Here is a 15,647-nt window from a genome sequence, read left to right as displayed (position 1 = left end):
CCTATGTCCATAAGTCCTCTGCCCCCGTGGTACAGCGGCAATGTTGATCTCTCTACTCCACTGCGTGGATGATGTTTTTGTGTCTTTGTGAGAAGTGCTCTAACTTTCCCCTGAAGTCTTTCTATATCCGTTTTTGACCAGTTTATAATACCAAATGAGTAGCTAAGCGCGGAACAGGCCAACGCATTTAATACTTTAAACATATTTTTACTATTAGGATATGACCGATATGGATGTCTTACTTTTCGCACAAACTCAGAAGTTAGTTTGGTTTTCATTTGTTTATGTCAATTTTTCGCGCTTGCTTTAATCCGAGATATTTGTATATATCATTTTCACCCATTGCCCCGATGTTTTGATCATCTTGCACTATTCCAAAATGTCTAGTCCAAAGTGCATACTGATATTATTTGAGAATGTTTCCACAGTTTTCAGCATCCAGGTGGTTTCTACTGGAAGCTAATAATTTCAAATCATCCATATACATTAAATGATTAAGCTTTGCCATAACAGTATTGTTACTTTTGATGCTTAAACCTGAGTCAGTGGAGTTCAGTAGCTAAGATAGTGGGTTCATCGCTTATTAAAACTTAAGTGGATTCAACGAGTTCCCCTGGAAAAGGCCCCTGTTAATTAGGATATCTTCAGTTTCGATGTTGTTTTCACCGGGTATTTGAAGGTGAATTTTAATCTTCCACTTTGTAATTATACGCTTTTAAAAGGTCACCATACGATCATCGACTTTATATATATATATATATATATATATATATATATATATATATATATATATATATATATATATGTTATATGAGAAAATATTAACCTTGAACTAGCTTAAGTTCGCCGACTTCAGATTTCATCATCCCATTCCCATAGAAACCGCTGAGCACGCATTAGAACTTTGTACGAACCGTTGGCCAATATTCATGGGAACAGCAATTCAGCACTTCATACCAAACATATAAATTACCATTCTCAGATGCCGGAACCACTTTTAGCTGCAACTTCGACCAGTCCAGTTTTTAGTCATTTTAAATTAATTTAATTTTGTACTATTATTTAATATTTAATTTGTAACAAATAAAGTTCCTTTTTTAAAAAGTCAAATAAGTGATTAGTGATCTAACAATTGGCGCAAAGTCAGTAGGATCCGGTTAACGTTGCTAGAACACGTGTATACTCACTGGCAGCGGCGGATTCTCATCCCTTAACGGAACAAAGAATCTACGGAAGTCCTCACTCCTGTGACCTACGGAAGGAACACCTAGTGAAGCCCCTGGTAGCCGAGCAGAGAGAACAAGACAACCCTTAAAGAAGAAAGCATCTCCGAACAACCTCACTCCTGTAATCTACGGAAGGAACACCTAGTGAAGCCCCTGGTAGCTGAGCAGAGAGAACAAGGCGTCCCGATGTTCTTCTTTATGTAAGTGGATTTTGAATCATCTCGTTAATAATTTTGTTATAATAATTTACGAAATTGACTATACTGCAAGTCAATTAATCAAGATACATAAAAGAAAATACAAGTTGATTATCTAATATTTGAAATTATTGATATTTCTTTACATACTATTTTATACTGATATTTTATTGACATATTTTTTTTACTTGCTATATTTTGGTATATTTTCTCTCGATATATTTTTATTTGGTATATTTGATACATTTTTGTTGATATATTATTTGATATTTTTATATTGATACATTTTTGCCCTTTATATACCACCACATTTTTTTTTCTCCCTTATATACTGATACATTTTATATTTCTCCATACTTCTATTTTTCATTTTCGTTTAAAAATATCTCGAAAAATGCCTGAGACACGTTCCCAGACTCAACAAGAAATCGAACCATACAAGCTTTCGGAAATATTTTCTATTATCCCAGAATTTGAAGGCGATCCGATTTCTCTTTCTACATTTTTAGATGCGTGCGACTGTGCTTTTAAAATGGCCACAGGGGATCAGCGCGTTCTATTAACGATTCACGTAAAAAATAAACTCAAAGGTAAAGCTGCACAGCTTATTAATTCTAGAAAACCAATTTCTTATACAGAAATAAAACAATTACTAAATCTACATTTCGGAGACAGTAGAGACCTGACCTCTTTAATACAAGACTTACAAAGACTAAAACAACTATCTAACGAATCTCCTCTAACTTTCTTTAACCGTTTACAAGTTCTGAATGCAAAAATGCACGCCTCGATCCAAGTAGCAAATTTATCCCCAGATCAAAAAACTGCCCAATGTGACTTAATCGATACCATGGCCCTAAACACACTTTTAACCGGTTTAGAACCTCGTCTAGGACAAATTATTAGGGCTAGTAATCCAAAAGATCTCATTGAAGCAAGCAATCGTATTAGACGCGAACTTCAATTGTCATATTTTGAAGAACAAAAATCTAATTCTAGATCAACTATTCCTAAACCCTCTCAACCAATGAGAAGACCCTCATCTCAGTTTACAAAATGTACAAATTGTGGCCGCATTGGTCATCTAAATAGTGAATGCCGCTCTTCACGTTTCGTACAGCCAAACCAAACTTTTTCTAGGCCACACGGTTACCAAAACAAATATAATAATGGACCTAACAACTATCAAAACAATCAGAACCCTAATAGGAATCAATATTCATCCAATAATCCAAATTTCAACCAACAGAGACCTTCCTTTTCATCGCAAAATCAAAATCAAAATCGTCCATCTGTTATTCAAAGAAACCCAAACTTCCAAAGAGCACATGTTTTAAACGAATACCCTGATGAAATGACGACTAACTATTATACAGACGAATACTATACAGATAATTATTATAATACCGATAATTATGAAAACTATGAAACAGATTATTATACAGAAAATAATCCACAAACTGATAACATTTACGAAACCAATAACACACAAAATTATCAGGATTTTCTTTCACTTCAGAATCGAAATCATCCTCCCAATCATACGAACCCCTCAACGGATATTACGAATATCCAAGAACAAATCCAAGCACTCAACTTAGACAACTTTCACCCGAATCTCAATTTTCCCGAACAGACATTCATGTAACCCCATTTCATACAATGAGTTCCAAAAATTTATATTACATTAACGATGCTACCAACACTTTTAAACTTTTAATCGACACAGGTGCTGGAATCACTGTTTTCAAAGAAAACACAGCACGCAATTATCATAATAGATTTCCTGAAAACGTTACTATTCAAGGTATAACCGATCAAAAATTGTTAATAACAGAATCTGTCCTGATTCCCTTCACTGACAATAATCCTCACAAAGTCTTTATTTTCAATTTAGACATTGATTTCGATGGCATAATAGGCCTAGACTTTCTAGATCATTATGAATGCGTAATAGATCTCAAATCCCGACAGTTGCATACAAATTTTAAAACTGTCACCCTTCACAAAGTAGGACACGAGACAAACACACCTCCTAAAGACAAAACACCGACACACCCTACAGAAATAAGACAAAACGAACCCAAAATAAAAATTAAATCAGATTCTAAACAGGAATCAAATTTAAAATATCAAAACCCTATAAATGAAAAATATACTATCGTAAAAAACCGAGATCAAGACAAAAATCTTGAAAGACCAGAGAGAAAACGAATAAAAGGAAAAAACAGAATTACCATTGACAGCCGGACCGAACAAATATGCAGACTAAAATGCAACTTATCAAATACAGATGCCATATTATCAGCTCAAGAAATAGAAAAAGTTAGATTACCTCATGCATTAGTCCATGTAGATGAAAATGGAGAATTCTTAACTTCCGTACTAAATGCTAATGCTATGGCGAAGACAATCGAATTTTCAGACATTTCAATCGAACCTTTCAAAAATTCGGAGACAATCCTATCCTACAACGGAAATGATTTTGAAGAACCCGTAGTAGATAGAACACGAATAATTAAAGAACAACTAAGAATTGATCATCTAAATTGCGAAGAACAAGAACTAATTCTAGATATATGTACTGAATACGCAGATATATTTTATGTCGAAGGCGACAAACTGACCTTCACAAACGAAATCAAGCACAAAATCGAAACAAACAACGCTAAACCTATCTTCACTAAATCCTATAGATATCCTCAAATACATAAGGAAGAGGTAAAGACGCAAATTAATAAAATGTTAGAAGAAGTAATAATCCAGAAAAGTGTCTCGCCCTGGTCGAGTCCAGTCTGGGTCGTACCGAAGAAATTAGATGCGTCAGGAAAACAAAAATGGCGAGTTGTTATTGATTATCGAAAACTCAACGAACTCACAGTACAAGACCGTTATCCTCTACCACAAATATCAGAACTATTGGACCAACTAGGAAGATGCCAATACTTCACAACACTAGATTTAGCGTCTGGATTTCACCAGATTGAAATCGAGCCACAAGACATCCAGAAAACGGCCTTTTCCGTCGAAAATGGACATTACGAATTTGTTCGCATGCCATTCGGACTAATGAATGCTCCATCTACTTTCCAGAGAGTAATGGACAACATCCTCTTAGGAATACAAAACGAAAGATGCTTAGTGTATATGGATGACATAATTATCTATTCACCCACTATTCATGATCACATGTCACGACTAACAGAAGTTTTTAAAAGGTTACGAAAAGCAAATTTAAAAATACAGCCAGACAAGTGCGAATTTTTAAGAAAAGAAGTAGCATATTTGGGCCACCTTGTAACAGAAAATGGTGTAAAAACAAATCCAGTTAAAATATCTTGCATCAAAAACTTCCCGGAACCAAAGAACACCAAAGAAATAAAATCATTCTTAGGCTTAGCCGGTTACTATAGAAGATTTATTCCAAATTTTGCCAAAATTTCTAAACCACTTACGAAACTACTTCAGAAAGACGTACCTTTTATTTTTAATTCTGATTGCAAAGAAGCCTTTAACGAACTCAAAAATATTTTAACTTCGGATCCAATACTTATATATCCCAATTTTGAGGAACCATTTTTACTAACAACTGACGCTAGTGCATTCGCGATTGGAGCTGTTCTATCACAAGGCCCTATTGGAAAAGATTTACCCATAGCTTATGCCTCCAGAACATTATGCGGTGCCGAAACAAAATATTCGACGATAGAGAGAGAACTATTAGCTATCGTATGGGCAGTCAAACATTTTAGACCATATCTTTTTGGCCGAAAATTCACCCTGATTACCGATCATCGACCCCTTACATGGCTTTTCTCGATAAAAGATCCCGGAAGCCGATTAGCGCGTTGGCGCCTAAAACTCGAAGAATACAATTATAAAATAGAACATCGCGCAGGAAAAATAAACAGAAATGCAGATGCCCTCTCAAGGATAAAGATTAACCATTTCAAGGATTGTGCAAACTTTCAATCAAAAATCTCATTACATGCATCGAATGAAGATGATACGGAAACTCAAGAAAACGAAGACGACGATGAAGAAAATATAGAAAAAATGTCCGAAGAACTTGACAAGTTTATCGAACTGTATAGAACAAAGTCAATAATCGATTATTCTAAAATTGAAACATCGAATACGGACTTATTAGACAAATCCAACAAAAATATTGTTACATTTTTTTGGCAAAATAAACTTGAAGAACTTCACGAGAAAATAATGAATGACATATTCGAAGAAAACATGGAATATAGTAACCGAAGAATTAATATTGTACACAGCAAAACTGTAAAAGATCGAAAATATTTTATTATACCATTACCGTTTGATCCCGAACGAGTAATATCACACTTGTTTCTTGTACTTTTTGCAAATAAAGATCAATTCGATGAATCAAAAATATATTGCGTCGAAAATAATCTCGAACTACCTATCCTAGAGATATTTTCTTATATTTTTGCTGACAAAGAATTAAAATTAAGAATCTGTCAAAATATAATTAAAACAGCCAGCGAAGACGAAATCCCTCAAATTTTAGATCATTACCATTGCGGTAAAAACAACTTACATCGAGGAATAAACGAAACTGTCAGAAGAATAAAGCAGAAATACAATTGGAAGAATTTAACAAAAGATGTAGAGAAATTTGTAAAAGCATGTGAAATTTGCCAAAAAGTTAAGATTTGCAGGAAAAACTTAAGTGGACCACTAGTCATAACAGAAACTCCAAAAACACCATTCGAAAGAATAAATATGGATATATTCGAATACCCTACTAGGAACTACGCTTTAACTATTCGTGACGAATTGACAAAATTCACGCAAGCCTATCCTTTGGAAGACAAAAAGGCAGTAACAGTAGTCAAGACACTCCTACTCTTTTTTCAACACTATGGAACACCACTAAGAATTCATTGTGACTGCGGTCGAGAATTCGAGAATGCTATAATCAAAGATCTATGCGAATTATACGACATTAAACTAACATTTTCTAGCGTTAACCATCCACAATCTAATGGATCTATAGAAAGGTTTCATGCCACACTCTCAGAAATGATTAGAGCAAATCAAGCCGAGAACCCAAACGATCATCCCTTTACTATACTTCCTTATGCAATAATATGCTATAACAACACAAAGAATAAGACCCACGGTTTCACACCATATGAACTTATATTTGGGCACACTGCAGGCCGACCACCAGAAACTCTATACAATCAAAAAACACTAATGAGTAAATATATTCGAGACCTGAATAACCGCATGGAATATTTTTACAAAGTAGCCAGAGCAAAAACAGAAAGACAGAAAGAAAAGGCGAAAGTAAGATTTGACGAGAATATTTCAGAACGAAGACCTGATTTTAAAATTGGTGACAAAGTTTACGTAAAAGAATCACAAATTAAATCAAAATCGGATAATCTTTTTAATGGACCTTTCGAAATTCAAGAAGTTTTTACAAATTCCGCAATTATCCTTAACCCCAAAACTAACCAAACCTCTAAAGTAAATTTTGACAGACTCAAACCTTATTTTGAATAATTTTCCTTTACAGATTCTATGGACTCCTTCCTATCGTCCAATCCCAAATTCTCCTCACTCCAATTAATAACACAATTGGAATATTTTTTCATGAAAAAGGAACTATACGAATATCTAATGACAAATGGACTTTACTTGTTTACAAAGAATTATTACCTATCAAAACTACAATATCCAATAATGACAGAATTTTGGTATACCTGTTAGAAAAATTTATTAACGTGGATACACCGAGAAAACTTGCCTTTCAAGCCGAAGTACAGACACATGTTAGTCTGCTAAAACAAATCTCAAACTCCGTTAATTTAAAATATAAAGAAATAACCTCTGACACAGTACCTTATAATAAACGCCTAAAACGCGGTTTAGTAAATGGTATTGGAACAATCTGGAAATCTATTACTGGAAATTTAGACGCCTCTGATGGCGAATACTTTAATAAATGTATAAATAAGATAAATTCCGATGAAACTCAAATTGAAAATCTCCTAAAAAATCAAATATCTGTTACCACTTCAGTTATAAGAACTTTCAACACTACAATTCAAAAATTGCAAATAGACGAAGAAACTTTTAACAAAGACTTAAAAACTATCGAGACTACACTTCTGGACATTAATAATGACATATCCTTTTACCAAGCACAATTACAAATACTAGATTTATGTGAGTCCTTAATGGAAAGCTACGTATTTTTAGAAAATTATTTAAATGATATACTAAATTCTATAACATTCTCTCGCCTGCAAATTCTACATAGTTCTATTATTTCGCCCATAGACTTAATGGACGCATTAAAAGAAATCTCACAGTCATTACAAAATAACGTATTGCCTCTACCCACTTATATGTCAAATATAGCTCAGTATATTGACATAATAAAACTGCAAGCTTATCAGCTTGATTCAAAAATTGTTTTCGTTCTCGAAATTCCGTTAGTTGATCCCGAAATATTCACCTTGTATCAATTATATTCAATACCAATATTAGATAATCAAACTGGTTTTCATCATATACTTTCAACTGTTCATAAATACATAGCGCGAGATGATGATTCAATTTCATATGTCTTACCCATGGACACCGAAAAATGCAAACAAATCAGTCAAAACCAAAGAATGTGTACAGACATTCTTCCGTATCCCATAGACACAGATGCTATATGTGAAGCCCAGCTTTTGAAACCTCTTAGCAACTTACCAAAAACTTGCCAGATGTCCATGCTCTTGGCACAAGGTTACAATGTACAAGAAATTGACCGAAATTTATGGTTACTAACCATTTCCGATCCATTACCAGTAACAATCAAATGTGCAAGAAAAGACGTCACTACACAAATAATCAAAACAAATTCAATCTTAAGATTAATTCCCGAATGTATTGCATTCATCGGCAGTACCAGAATTCATGCTAGAGACCAAATTGAGAAATATACAAATATCACGTATAGAAGTCACCCAGTTAACGTACCCTACAGATGCTGTGACCATTTTGAGACAAAGAGTCACCTATCAAAATTGAAACCACTTAAACTCAGTAAGATCAACGTAGATGACTTAAATATTGCACAACACAAATTGGACCAATATTCAGAAGAACTGGACCATATTATGAGCCAATCATTCATTGAGGAACATCTACCCTTATTCACTATATCAACCTTATCCCTGATTATTATCCTAGTTATCTTATACCTTTTCTGCAAATACCGAACCAAAATATTCCCAAAAATTGTAATCTCCTTGTCCCAGGATCAGCGTCCAACTTCATTACCACGCAGAAATTCCATTAGACAGAAACTTCAGGGCTTAGCCTCCTTCAGAAGAAGACCCAATGTCCAACAAGAAAGCGAAGCAGAAACACCAATTACTCTGTAAAAGTCAAAGCAATGGCATTGACTTTTCACTAATAAGGGGAGCTGTTATATGAGAAAATATTAACCTTGAACTAGCTTAAGTTCGCCGACTTCAGATTTCATCATCCCATTCCCATAGAAACCGCTGAGCACGCATTAGAACTTTGTACGAACCGTTGGCCAATATTCATGGGAACAGCAATTCAGCACTTCATACCAAACATATAAATTACCATTCTCAGATGCCGGAACCACTTTTAGCTGCAACTTCGACCAGTCCAGTTTTTAGTCATTTTAAATTAATTTAATTTTGTACTATTATTTAATATTTAATTTGTAACAAATAAAGTTCCTTTTTTAAAAAGTCAAATAAGTGATTAGTGATCTAACATATATATATATATATATATATATATTTAATATATCTATAAGCCATTCATGCGGTTTTGACTCAAAGGCCTTTCTTTATTGAAGGCAGTAAAAAGGTTCCTTTTTTGGTGTACGTCTGATTAGAAATTACTGAGTCGATTATAAGTTGTTCTTTGCAGCCGATGCAACTCTTAGCGCGTCGTTTCTGTTGAGGCTCTATGATATAATTTAGAGGACAGTGTTGGTAGATGCGCTGGGCTGCACATGATGTGACCTGTTTTGTACAAAGTTGGAACACAGTAATTGTGCGGTACTTGCCTGGATCTCGGGTGATATTTTGATCCTTCGGTATTGAATAAGTGGTTCTCTGAGTAAGAAATGGTGGTATTTCCTGCGGATTAAAAATACATGATTAAATTAATACTGATAAAGCTCATGAAACTCTTTGATAATGTTCAAGACTTCTTCAGTGGTGAAATTATCATAAGGTATATTACTGTAGTGTTGACAGTTGTTCGTCGTATCTTCAATCCATCCAGCATTGTTGTTATGAGTAGCTAGCGTTGAAAGTTGGTTTCCCTAAAACTCATGAATTTTTTCTCTGCATGCTCAAAAAGTATATTGTCGCGTTTCCTGTTATTACTAAATTTGTATCTCCGTATGCGACCTAAATAAATGTAGAGTTTTTGTTTTAATGTGTCCAGGCAGTGTTGAGCTGTGTTGTTTTCTGGATCATGTTGTGAGTGTCATGGAGTGTTCAGAATTATTTCTTCAGCTCTTTTAATTACGTTTTGACTTCTCAGTCATCAGATGTATTCCGTAATTTGTCCAATATCGCTTCGTAATAATTCAATTTCCCTCAGCAGTTGTTCTTCCCAGCTTGCAATTCTCTTTTTAGTTCTTCAGATATATGGACCCCGTAGTGTTCAGCAATTGCTGTTGCTGCACAGTAAATTAGCGTATGCACATATTTTAATGTATGAGCTTCCACGATATAATTGGGTAGGACTTCAGTGTTCACAATTTGTAACAGCGCCCGAGCTTCTTACAAGAGTTTATTTTTGGTAGCGGTGGTCTACTAAGTGGGTTTGCCCCATTAAACTCTTGTATGGCACCTGCCATTGCACTTACCAGGATATCGTGCAACTCGTTGTTGTCCTGCTACGTATTAATAGGTTAAGTTTCTTATATGAGAGGCGCAGGAGTCTGCTCATTAGGGATGTGATCTACAACTAGCTTTGGGTTATTAATCTCCCGTTAGACTTGGCAATCTGTTCACTGTATTTAACACGCAGAATATTATAGGTATCGCCTCATTGATTAGTGTCGTTTGTCTCGTTAGTTAATTAACTAGTACGAGATCTGGTCTATTATGTGCTACTGTTTGGTCTGTGAGCACAGTGCGATCCCAGTATAGCTTGTAGTTGTCATTCTCAAAAATAGTCTCAGAAAAGTATTTGTAATAGGAAAGATGATTTCTTTGTAGTAGTCCCAATTTAAAAGCTATCTCTTGATAAAGGATCTTCCCTACTTCTCATCATGCCATTCCTTATATTCAGTTGCAAACGGTTGTTGTAAATGCCTGGCAGCCCTTGGTAAGATGTTGAATGGTTTCTTGGGCTTGACATCCATATCGGCATTTGTCGTATTGGACCCGAGGGTCTTTGACGATATATTTCAGGCAATTTTTGGTTGGTATAACCTGATCCTGAATGGCAAGTAATGAACTTTCTGTTACAAATAACATGTTTTCTCATGTCAACCAATAGTTCGTCGATGATTTCTCGACATAATCTACTGCTACTAATCCATAAGTCCTCGTCCTCCTAAATAAACGCGGTTATGTCGTTTTTTTTACTGCACTTCGAGGATGTTGTTTTTGTGTCTTTGTGAGGTGTGTTCGTATTTTTCGCTGAAGAGTTTCTATATCCGTTTTAGTCCATTTAATAATACCAAATGAATAGGTAAGTGTGGAAAATGCGTTTATGCTAAGATCTTTAGTGCGCTAAACAAATTTTTACTATTAAGATGTGAACGGAGCAGCTGTTCATCCTTCGTATAAACTCTAAGGTTAATTCGATTTTCATTTGTTTATGGTCAATTTTCCTCGCGTGCTTTAATCCTATATATTTGTACATGTCATTTTTAAACATAGCCTCGATGTTTTGGTCATTTTGCACATCAAATCCACCGGGCTAAACCTTGCCTTTGATTATATTTAAGACACGGTACTTGTCAAGACCGAAGTGCATATTAATATTATTAGAGACATTTTCTGCTGTTTTCAGCATCTGATCAAGGTGGCTTCTAGTGGAAGCCAATAGTTTTAAATCATCCATATACAATATATAGTTAAGCTTTGCCACAACAGTAGAATTATGTTTGATGCTAAAACCTATGTCAGTTGAGATCACTAGCTGGAATTGGGAATTCATTACTAGACAAAACCACAGTGGACTCAACGAATCGCCATGAAATAGGGCCCGGTTGATTGCAATGTTTTCAGTTTTGATATTGTTTTCAGCAGGTATTTGGAGGTAAATTTTTGTCTTCCAAATCTGACATTATATTTTTTAAGAAAATCACTATGTTATCATCGACTTTATATATTTTTAATATATCTATAAGCCATTCATGTGGCACTGAATCAAACGCCTTCTTGTAGTCGATGAAAGCAGTCAAGAGATTCCTTTTTCTGCTATATGATTGTTTAGAAATGACAGAGTCGATAATACGTTGTTCTTTACAGTCCATGGAACCCTTAGCGCATCCTTTCTGTTAAGGCTCTATGATATTGTTTAGAGCACAGTGTTGGTAGATACGCCGGGCTATACAGGATGTAACCAATTATTATTATTATTCAGATTTAGCCATACGGCTGGCTCACACTCCCTCTAAGGGGAAAATTCACTCATTTCAGATACCTGAGGTATCAAAAGGATTGAGCTTTGGTGGGACTCTTTCCGTGTTATCGAATCCTAGGTGACTAAATATGCTGAAGTATCGACCAAAAATTTTCGTAAACATCTGATTGTCGCTAGCCCTACAGCTTTTTGCATGGCCTTATAGAGATGTTTATTTAGACCCAGCTGTTTTATGTTCCCTATGAGATTTTTGGAAATAACACCAGTAGTAGATAGAATAATAGGTATTGTCTGTGTACTTTCCATTCTCCATTGTGTCCTGATTTGTATTTCTAGATCTCTGTACTTGGCGATCTTGTCGTTGTACTTAACACGCAAATTATTGGTGTTAGGTATCGCCACGTCAATAACTGTTGTTTGCCTAGTAAATTTATTAACTATTATGAGGCACTGATTGGTATGTGAGCACAGTGCGGTCCCAGTATAGCTTGTAGTTGTCATTTTTAAGTATTCTGTCAGCGACGTATTGATAGTAAGGAAGATGGTTAGTTTGGAGAAGTCCCAGTTTCTTTATTATAATAATAATAATTATTATTATTATCAAGATTTAGCCATATGGCTTACACTTCCTACAAGGGAAAAATTCACTCATCCCAGATACGGTATCAACAGGATTGAGCTCTGGTTGGACTTTTTTCGTGTTATAGAGCCCTAGGTGGTATGCTGGAATATCTCCCAAAAAATTTTCGTATACATCTGGACGTCGCGGGGAGTACTGCTTTTTACATGGCCTTATAAATATGTTTATTTAGATCCAGCTGTTTTATGTTCTCTAAGAGATTTTTGAGACTAACACCAGTAGTAGATAGAATAATAGGTACTGTCTGGGTTTTATAAGTGCAGTGATGTTGTTCCTGTCACATTTGTGAGAACGAATTCTGGATTGAAACAGTTGACTGGTTTGGTCAATATTAACATTTCTGCACTTTTTCGTAAAGTAAACACCAACGATACGCCCATGTAAAAATAATTATATATTAATAACAGTAAGCCACGAGATATCAAATAGTAATTTTTACTTTATGTCAATTCATTAATGTCAGTGTGTCGCTTTACGGTTTGGTAAATTTTGTTATATATTTTACAATAACTTTTTAGGTACCTGGCGTAACAGTGATTTCAATGGTACAATAAAATCTAGTTCCAACTTTAATATTACATACTTATTTATAATAAATACAATATGGTTCAAGATATTCCATAAAGCAATATATATATATATATATATATATATATATATATATATATATATATATATATATATATATATATATGATTTCTGTTGTTGTTGTCCGGGTTTGATTCCGCGTCAAATAGTTTGTTTTTAGAAAATTTATTGTTCTGACGACGTTTCGGCAAGGTCACACTTGACATTGTCAATTCATATTATTTCTGTTTCTTCCTGATGTTCCAGGAGAACTAATTTCTAGGTTTGGGTTCTAAAAACCACAACAATTTAACGCGGAGTTAAACTAGGAAAACCACAGAAATCACATATAGCTCCCGCGGAAACTTCAAATCATATATATATATATATATATATATATATATATATATATATATATATATATATATTAAAAAATTTAAAATCATGTTAGTTGCACTATTTATAACTCAAGGACAGCTGGACCAACTTGTTCATGATTTTTGATTTGTTGGATTTTTTCCGAACATAGTAGCAAAACAATTAATAAAAAAAAAATAAGAAAAAGATTAGAGATTAAAAAATGCGCATGAATAATTTATTGTTACTGTTATGTTTAGGTATAAAACAAAGTTCAGTTAAATATTTAAAATGAAATTTTTTTATTTATGAAATGCAATTTTTAATATCATAATTTAAACACTTAAATAATAAACACCTCTAAAATGTTTGAAATAAACATAAGATAGTTTAAATATAATTAAAATATCTTAATATTAATTTATTGTACTGTAAACATAATAAAGTTTTAAAAATTCTTACCAGATAATAGCACATTATTTTTTTGTTTAATTGTAAGCTCTGTATAACTTGCTGTTTATGAACAGTTTATGTACAGTAGAAGTTGTACAAAAGATGTTAAGTACAGGATGATATGTCAGATGATATTTTACATTAAATTCGTGTCAATTCAAGGAATCCCAATGTAGAGGAGAATGAGAGATACATTTCCAGGTTTTACAGTATGTTAGGAATGCTATCGCCTAATAGTGAAATGAGGAACGCTTTGAAAGTGAATTTGAACGAGATCTATTGAACCTATGAGTTCGAACGAATGTGCCAATGTTAAACCCACAATAAAAGGCAATGCAGGATAGGTTAATGAAACTGACTGAGCACAAATAAGTAAGTTGCGGTCTAGGTTAAGCAGTGTTTCTGCAGACGAGTTATCAAATCAATTACGACGAATCGAATGAATTAATTTTGTTTTCTTTGTATATATAAAGCATATACTTACTTTCTGCGTTAGCAAGGCAATCTTTACGTGAGTTCCCACAAATACTAGTTGTATTTTCACCTAAAATCAATCAATAAATAAGTAGGCACAAAAAAATAAGTAATTAAATAACTAACGAGGCATGAAGAAGTTAACACATCCACATTTTTGTAATGTGTAATTTGTGAGACATTCGAGAAAACAATTTTCCTGAGTGTAGGTTACGAAATATTCCAAATTCCTCTCGTCGCTAAAAAAGCATTGTCTATCCTCTATCTTATATTTTTTGACAGTACTGGAGGTTGTCACTAAATTTGGCTGAAGAATTATTTGGGAATTTGTATCTAGTGGAAGAACAAAGTAATCCTTTTTTGTCTGAGGAATGGTACTCGGTAAATGGACTGATATCTGAAACAAAAATACTGATTTAAATTTTGGTTAGTCGGTCAATTTTTATATATTTTTAAGTATAAATGCCTCATACGATAATTGTTAATACACCAACGATACATATACTAGTATTCCTTCTCCTTGCTTTACCAACTTATATCAAAAATTGTCAATTACTGTGTCGGATTAATTTCTATCAACGGCTATTCAACAGTCCATTCTTTTTCTACATAATTTGTCTATGAATCTATTGCTTCATAAGCTACCATTCTTACCATCCCCCTAGGATGAAAACTAATTTAGTCCTAGCGATAAAAGAACGTGTCAAAAGGTTATCACATCCGGATTATCTCCAACATGATCTCAACCTCTTACGTAATATTTTTGTTGAAAATTCATATCCTCCAGGACTGAATAATAAATTAATTTTTAATGTTCCTTTTGTTTATAGAAATAACATTCTTACTATGTCACAATCAGTGCCCTCAGCACAAAATAATTCTGCTCCAACAAGTGTGTTTTTTTATGCCCTTCCATATATTCTGAAACTAACCGTTGAACTCAATCATTCTTGAAAGATTTTCAAAGAATTTAAGAATATCAAAATAGCTAACAAGAACATCAAAACCATACGTCAGCTGTATAGCAAAATAAAACAACCCCTTACCACTTTAGAGACTACAGATGTTGTTTATTGCATTCAATGTACTGAATGTCCATCCACG

The 15,647-nt window shown here is 34.0% G+C and overlaps 1 protein-coding gene across 2 annotated transcripts in view; it reads right to left on the bottom strand.

Moving 5' to 3' along the window:
• LOC140436947 (pickpocket protein 28-like) overlaps positions 1 to 15,647 on the bottom strand; it is a 313,241-nt gene that overhangs the window by 16,346 nt on the left and 281,248 nt on the right. For both annotated transcript variants that reach the window (XM_072526128.1, XM_072526129.1), the window contains 2 exons: positions 14,670 to 14,940; positions 14,554 to 14,613 (listed from right to left, as the gene is read on the bottom strand). In XM_072526128.1, coding sequence (XP_072382229.1) covers positions 14,554 to 14,613; positions 14,670 to 14,940 — 331 coding nt within the window. The remainder of the gene's footprint in view (positions 1 to 14,553; positions 14,614 to 14,669; positions 14,941 to 15,647) is intronic.

This window comes from Diabrotica undecimpunctata, chromosome 3 (assembly GCF_040954645.1).
Source record: "Diabrotica undecimpunctata isolate CICGRU chromosome 3, icDiaUnde3, whole genome shotgun sequence".
Classification (NCBI taxonomy): Eukaryota; Metazoa; Arthropoda; class Insecta; order Coleoptera; family Chrysomelidae; genus Diabrotica; species Diabrotica undecimpunctata.
This window is presented reverse-complemented; position numbering and strand designations above follow the sequence as displayed.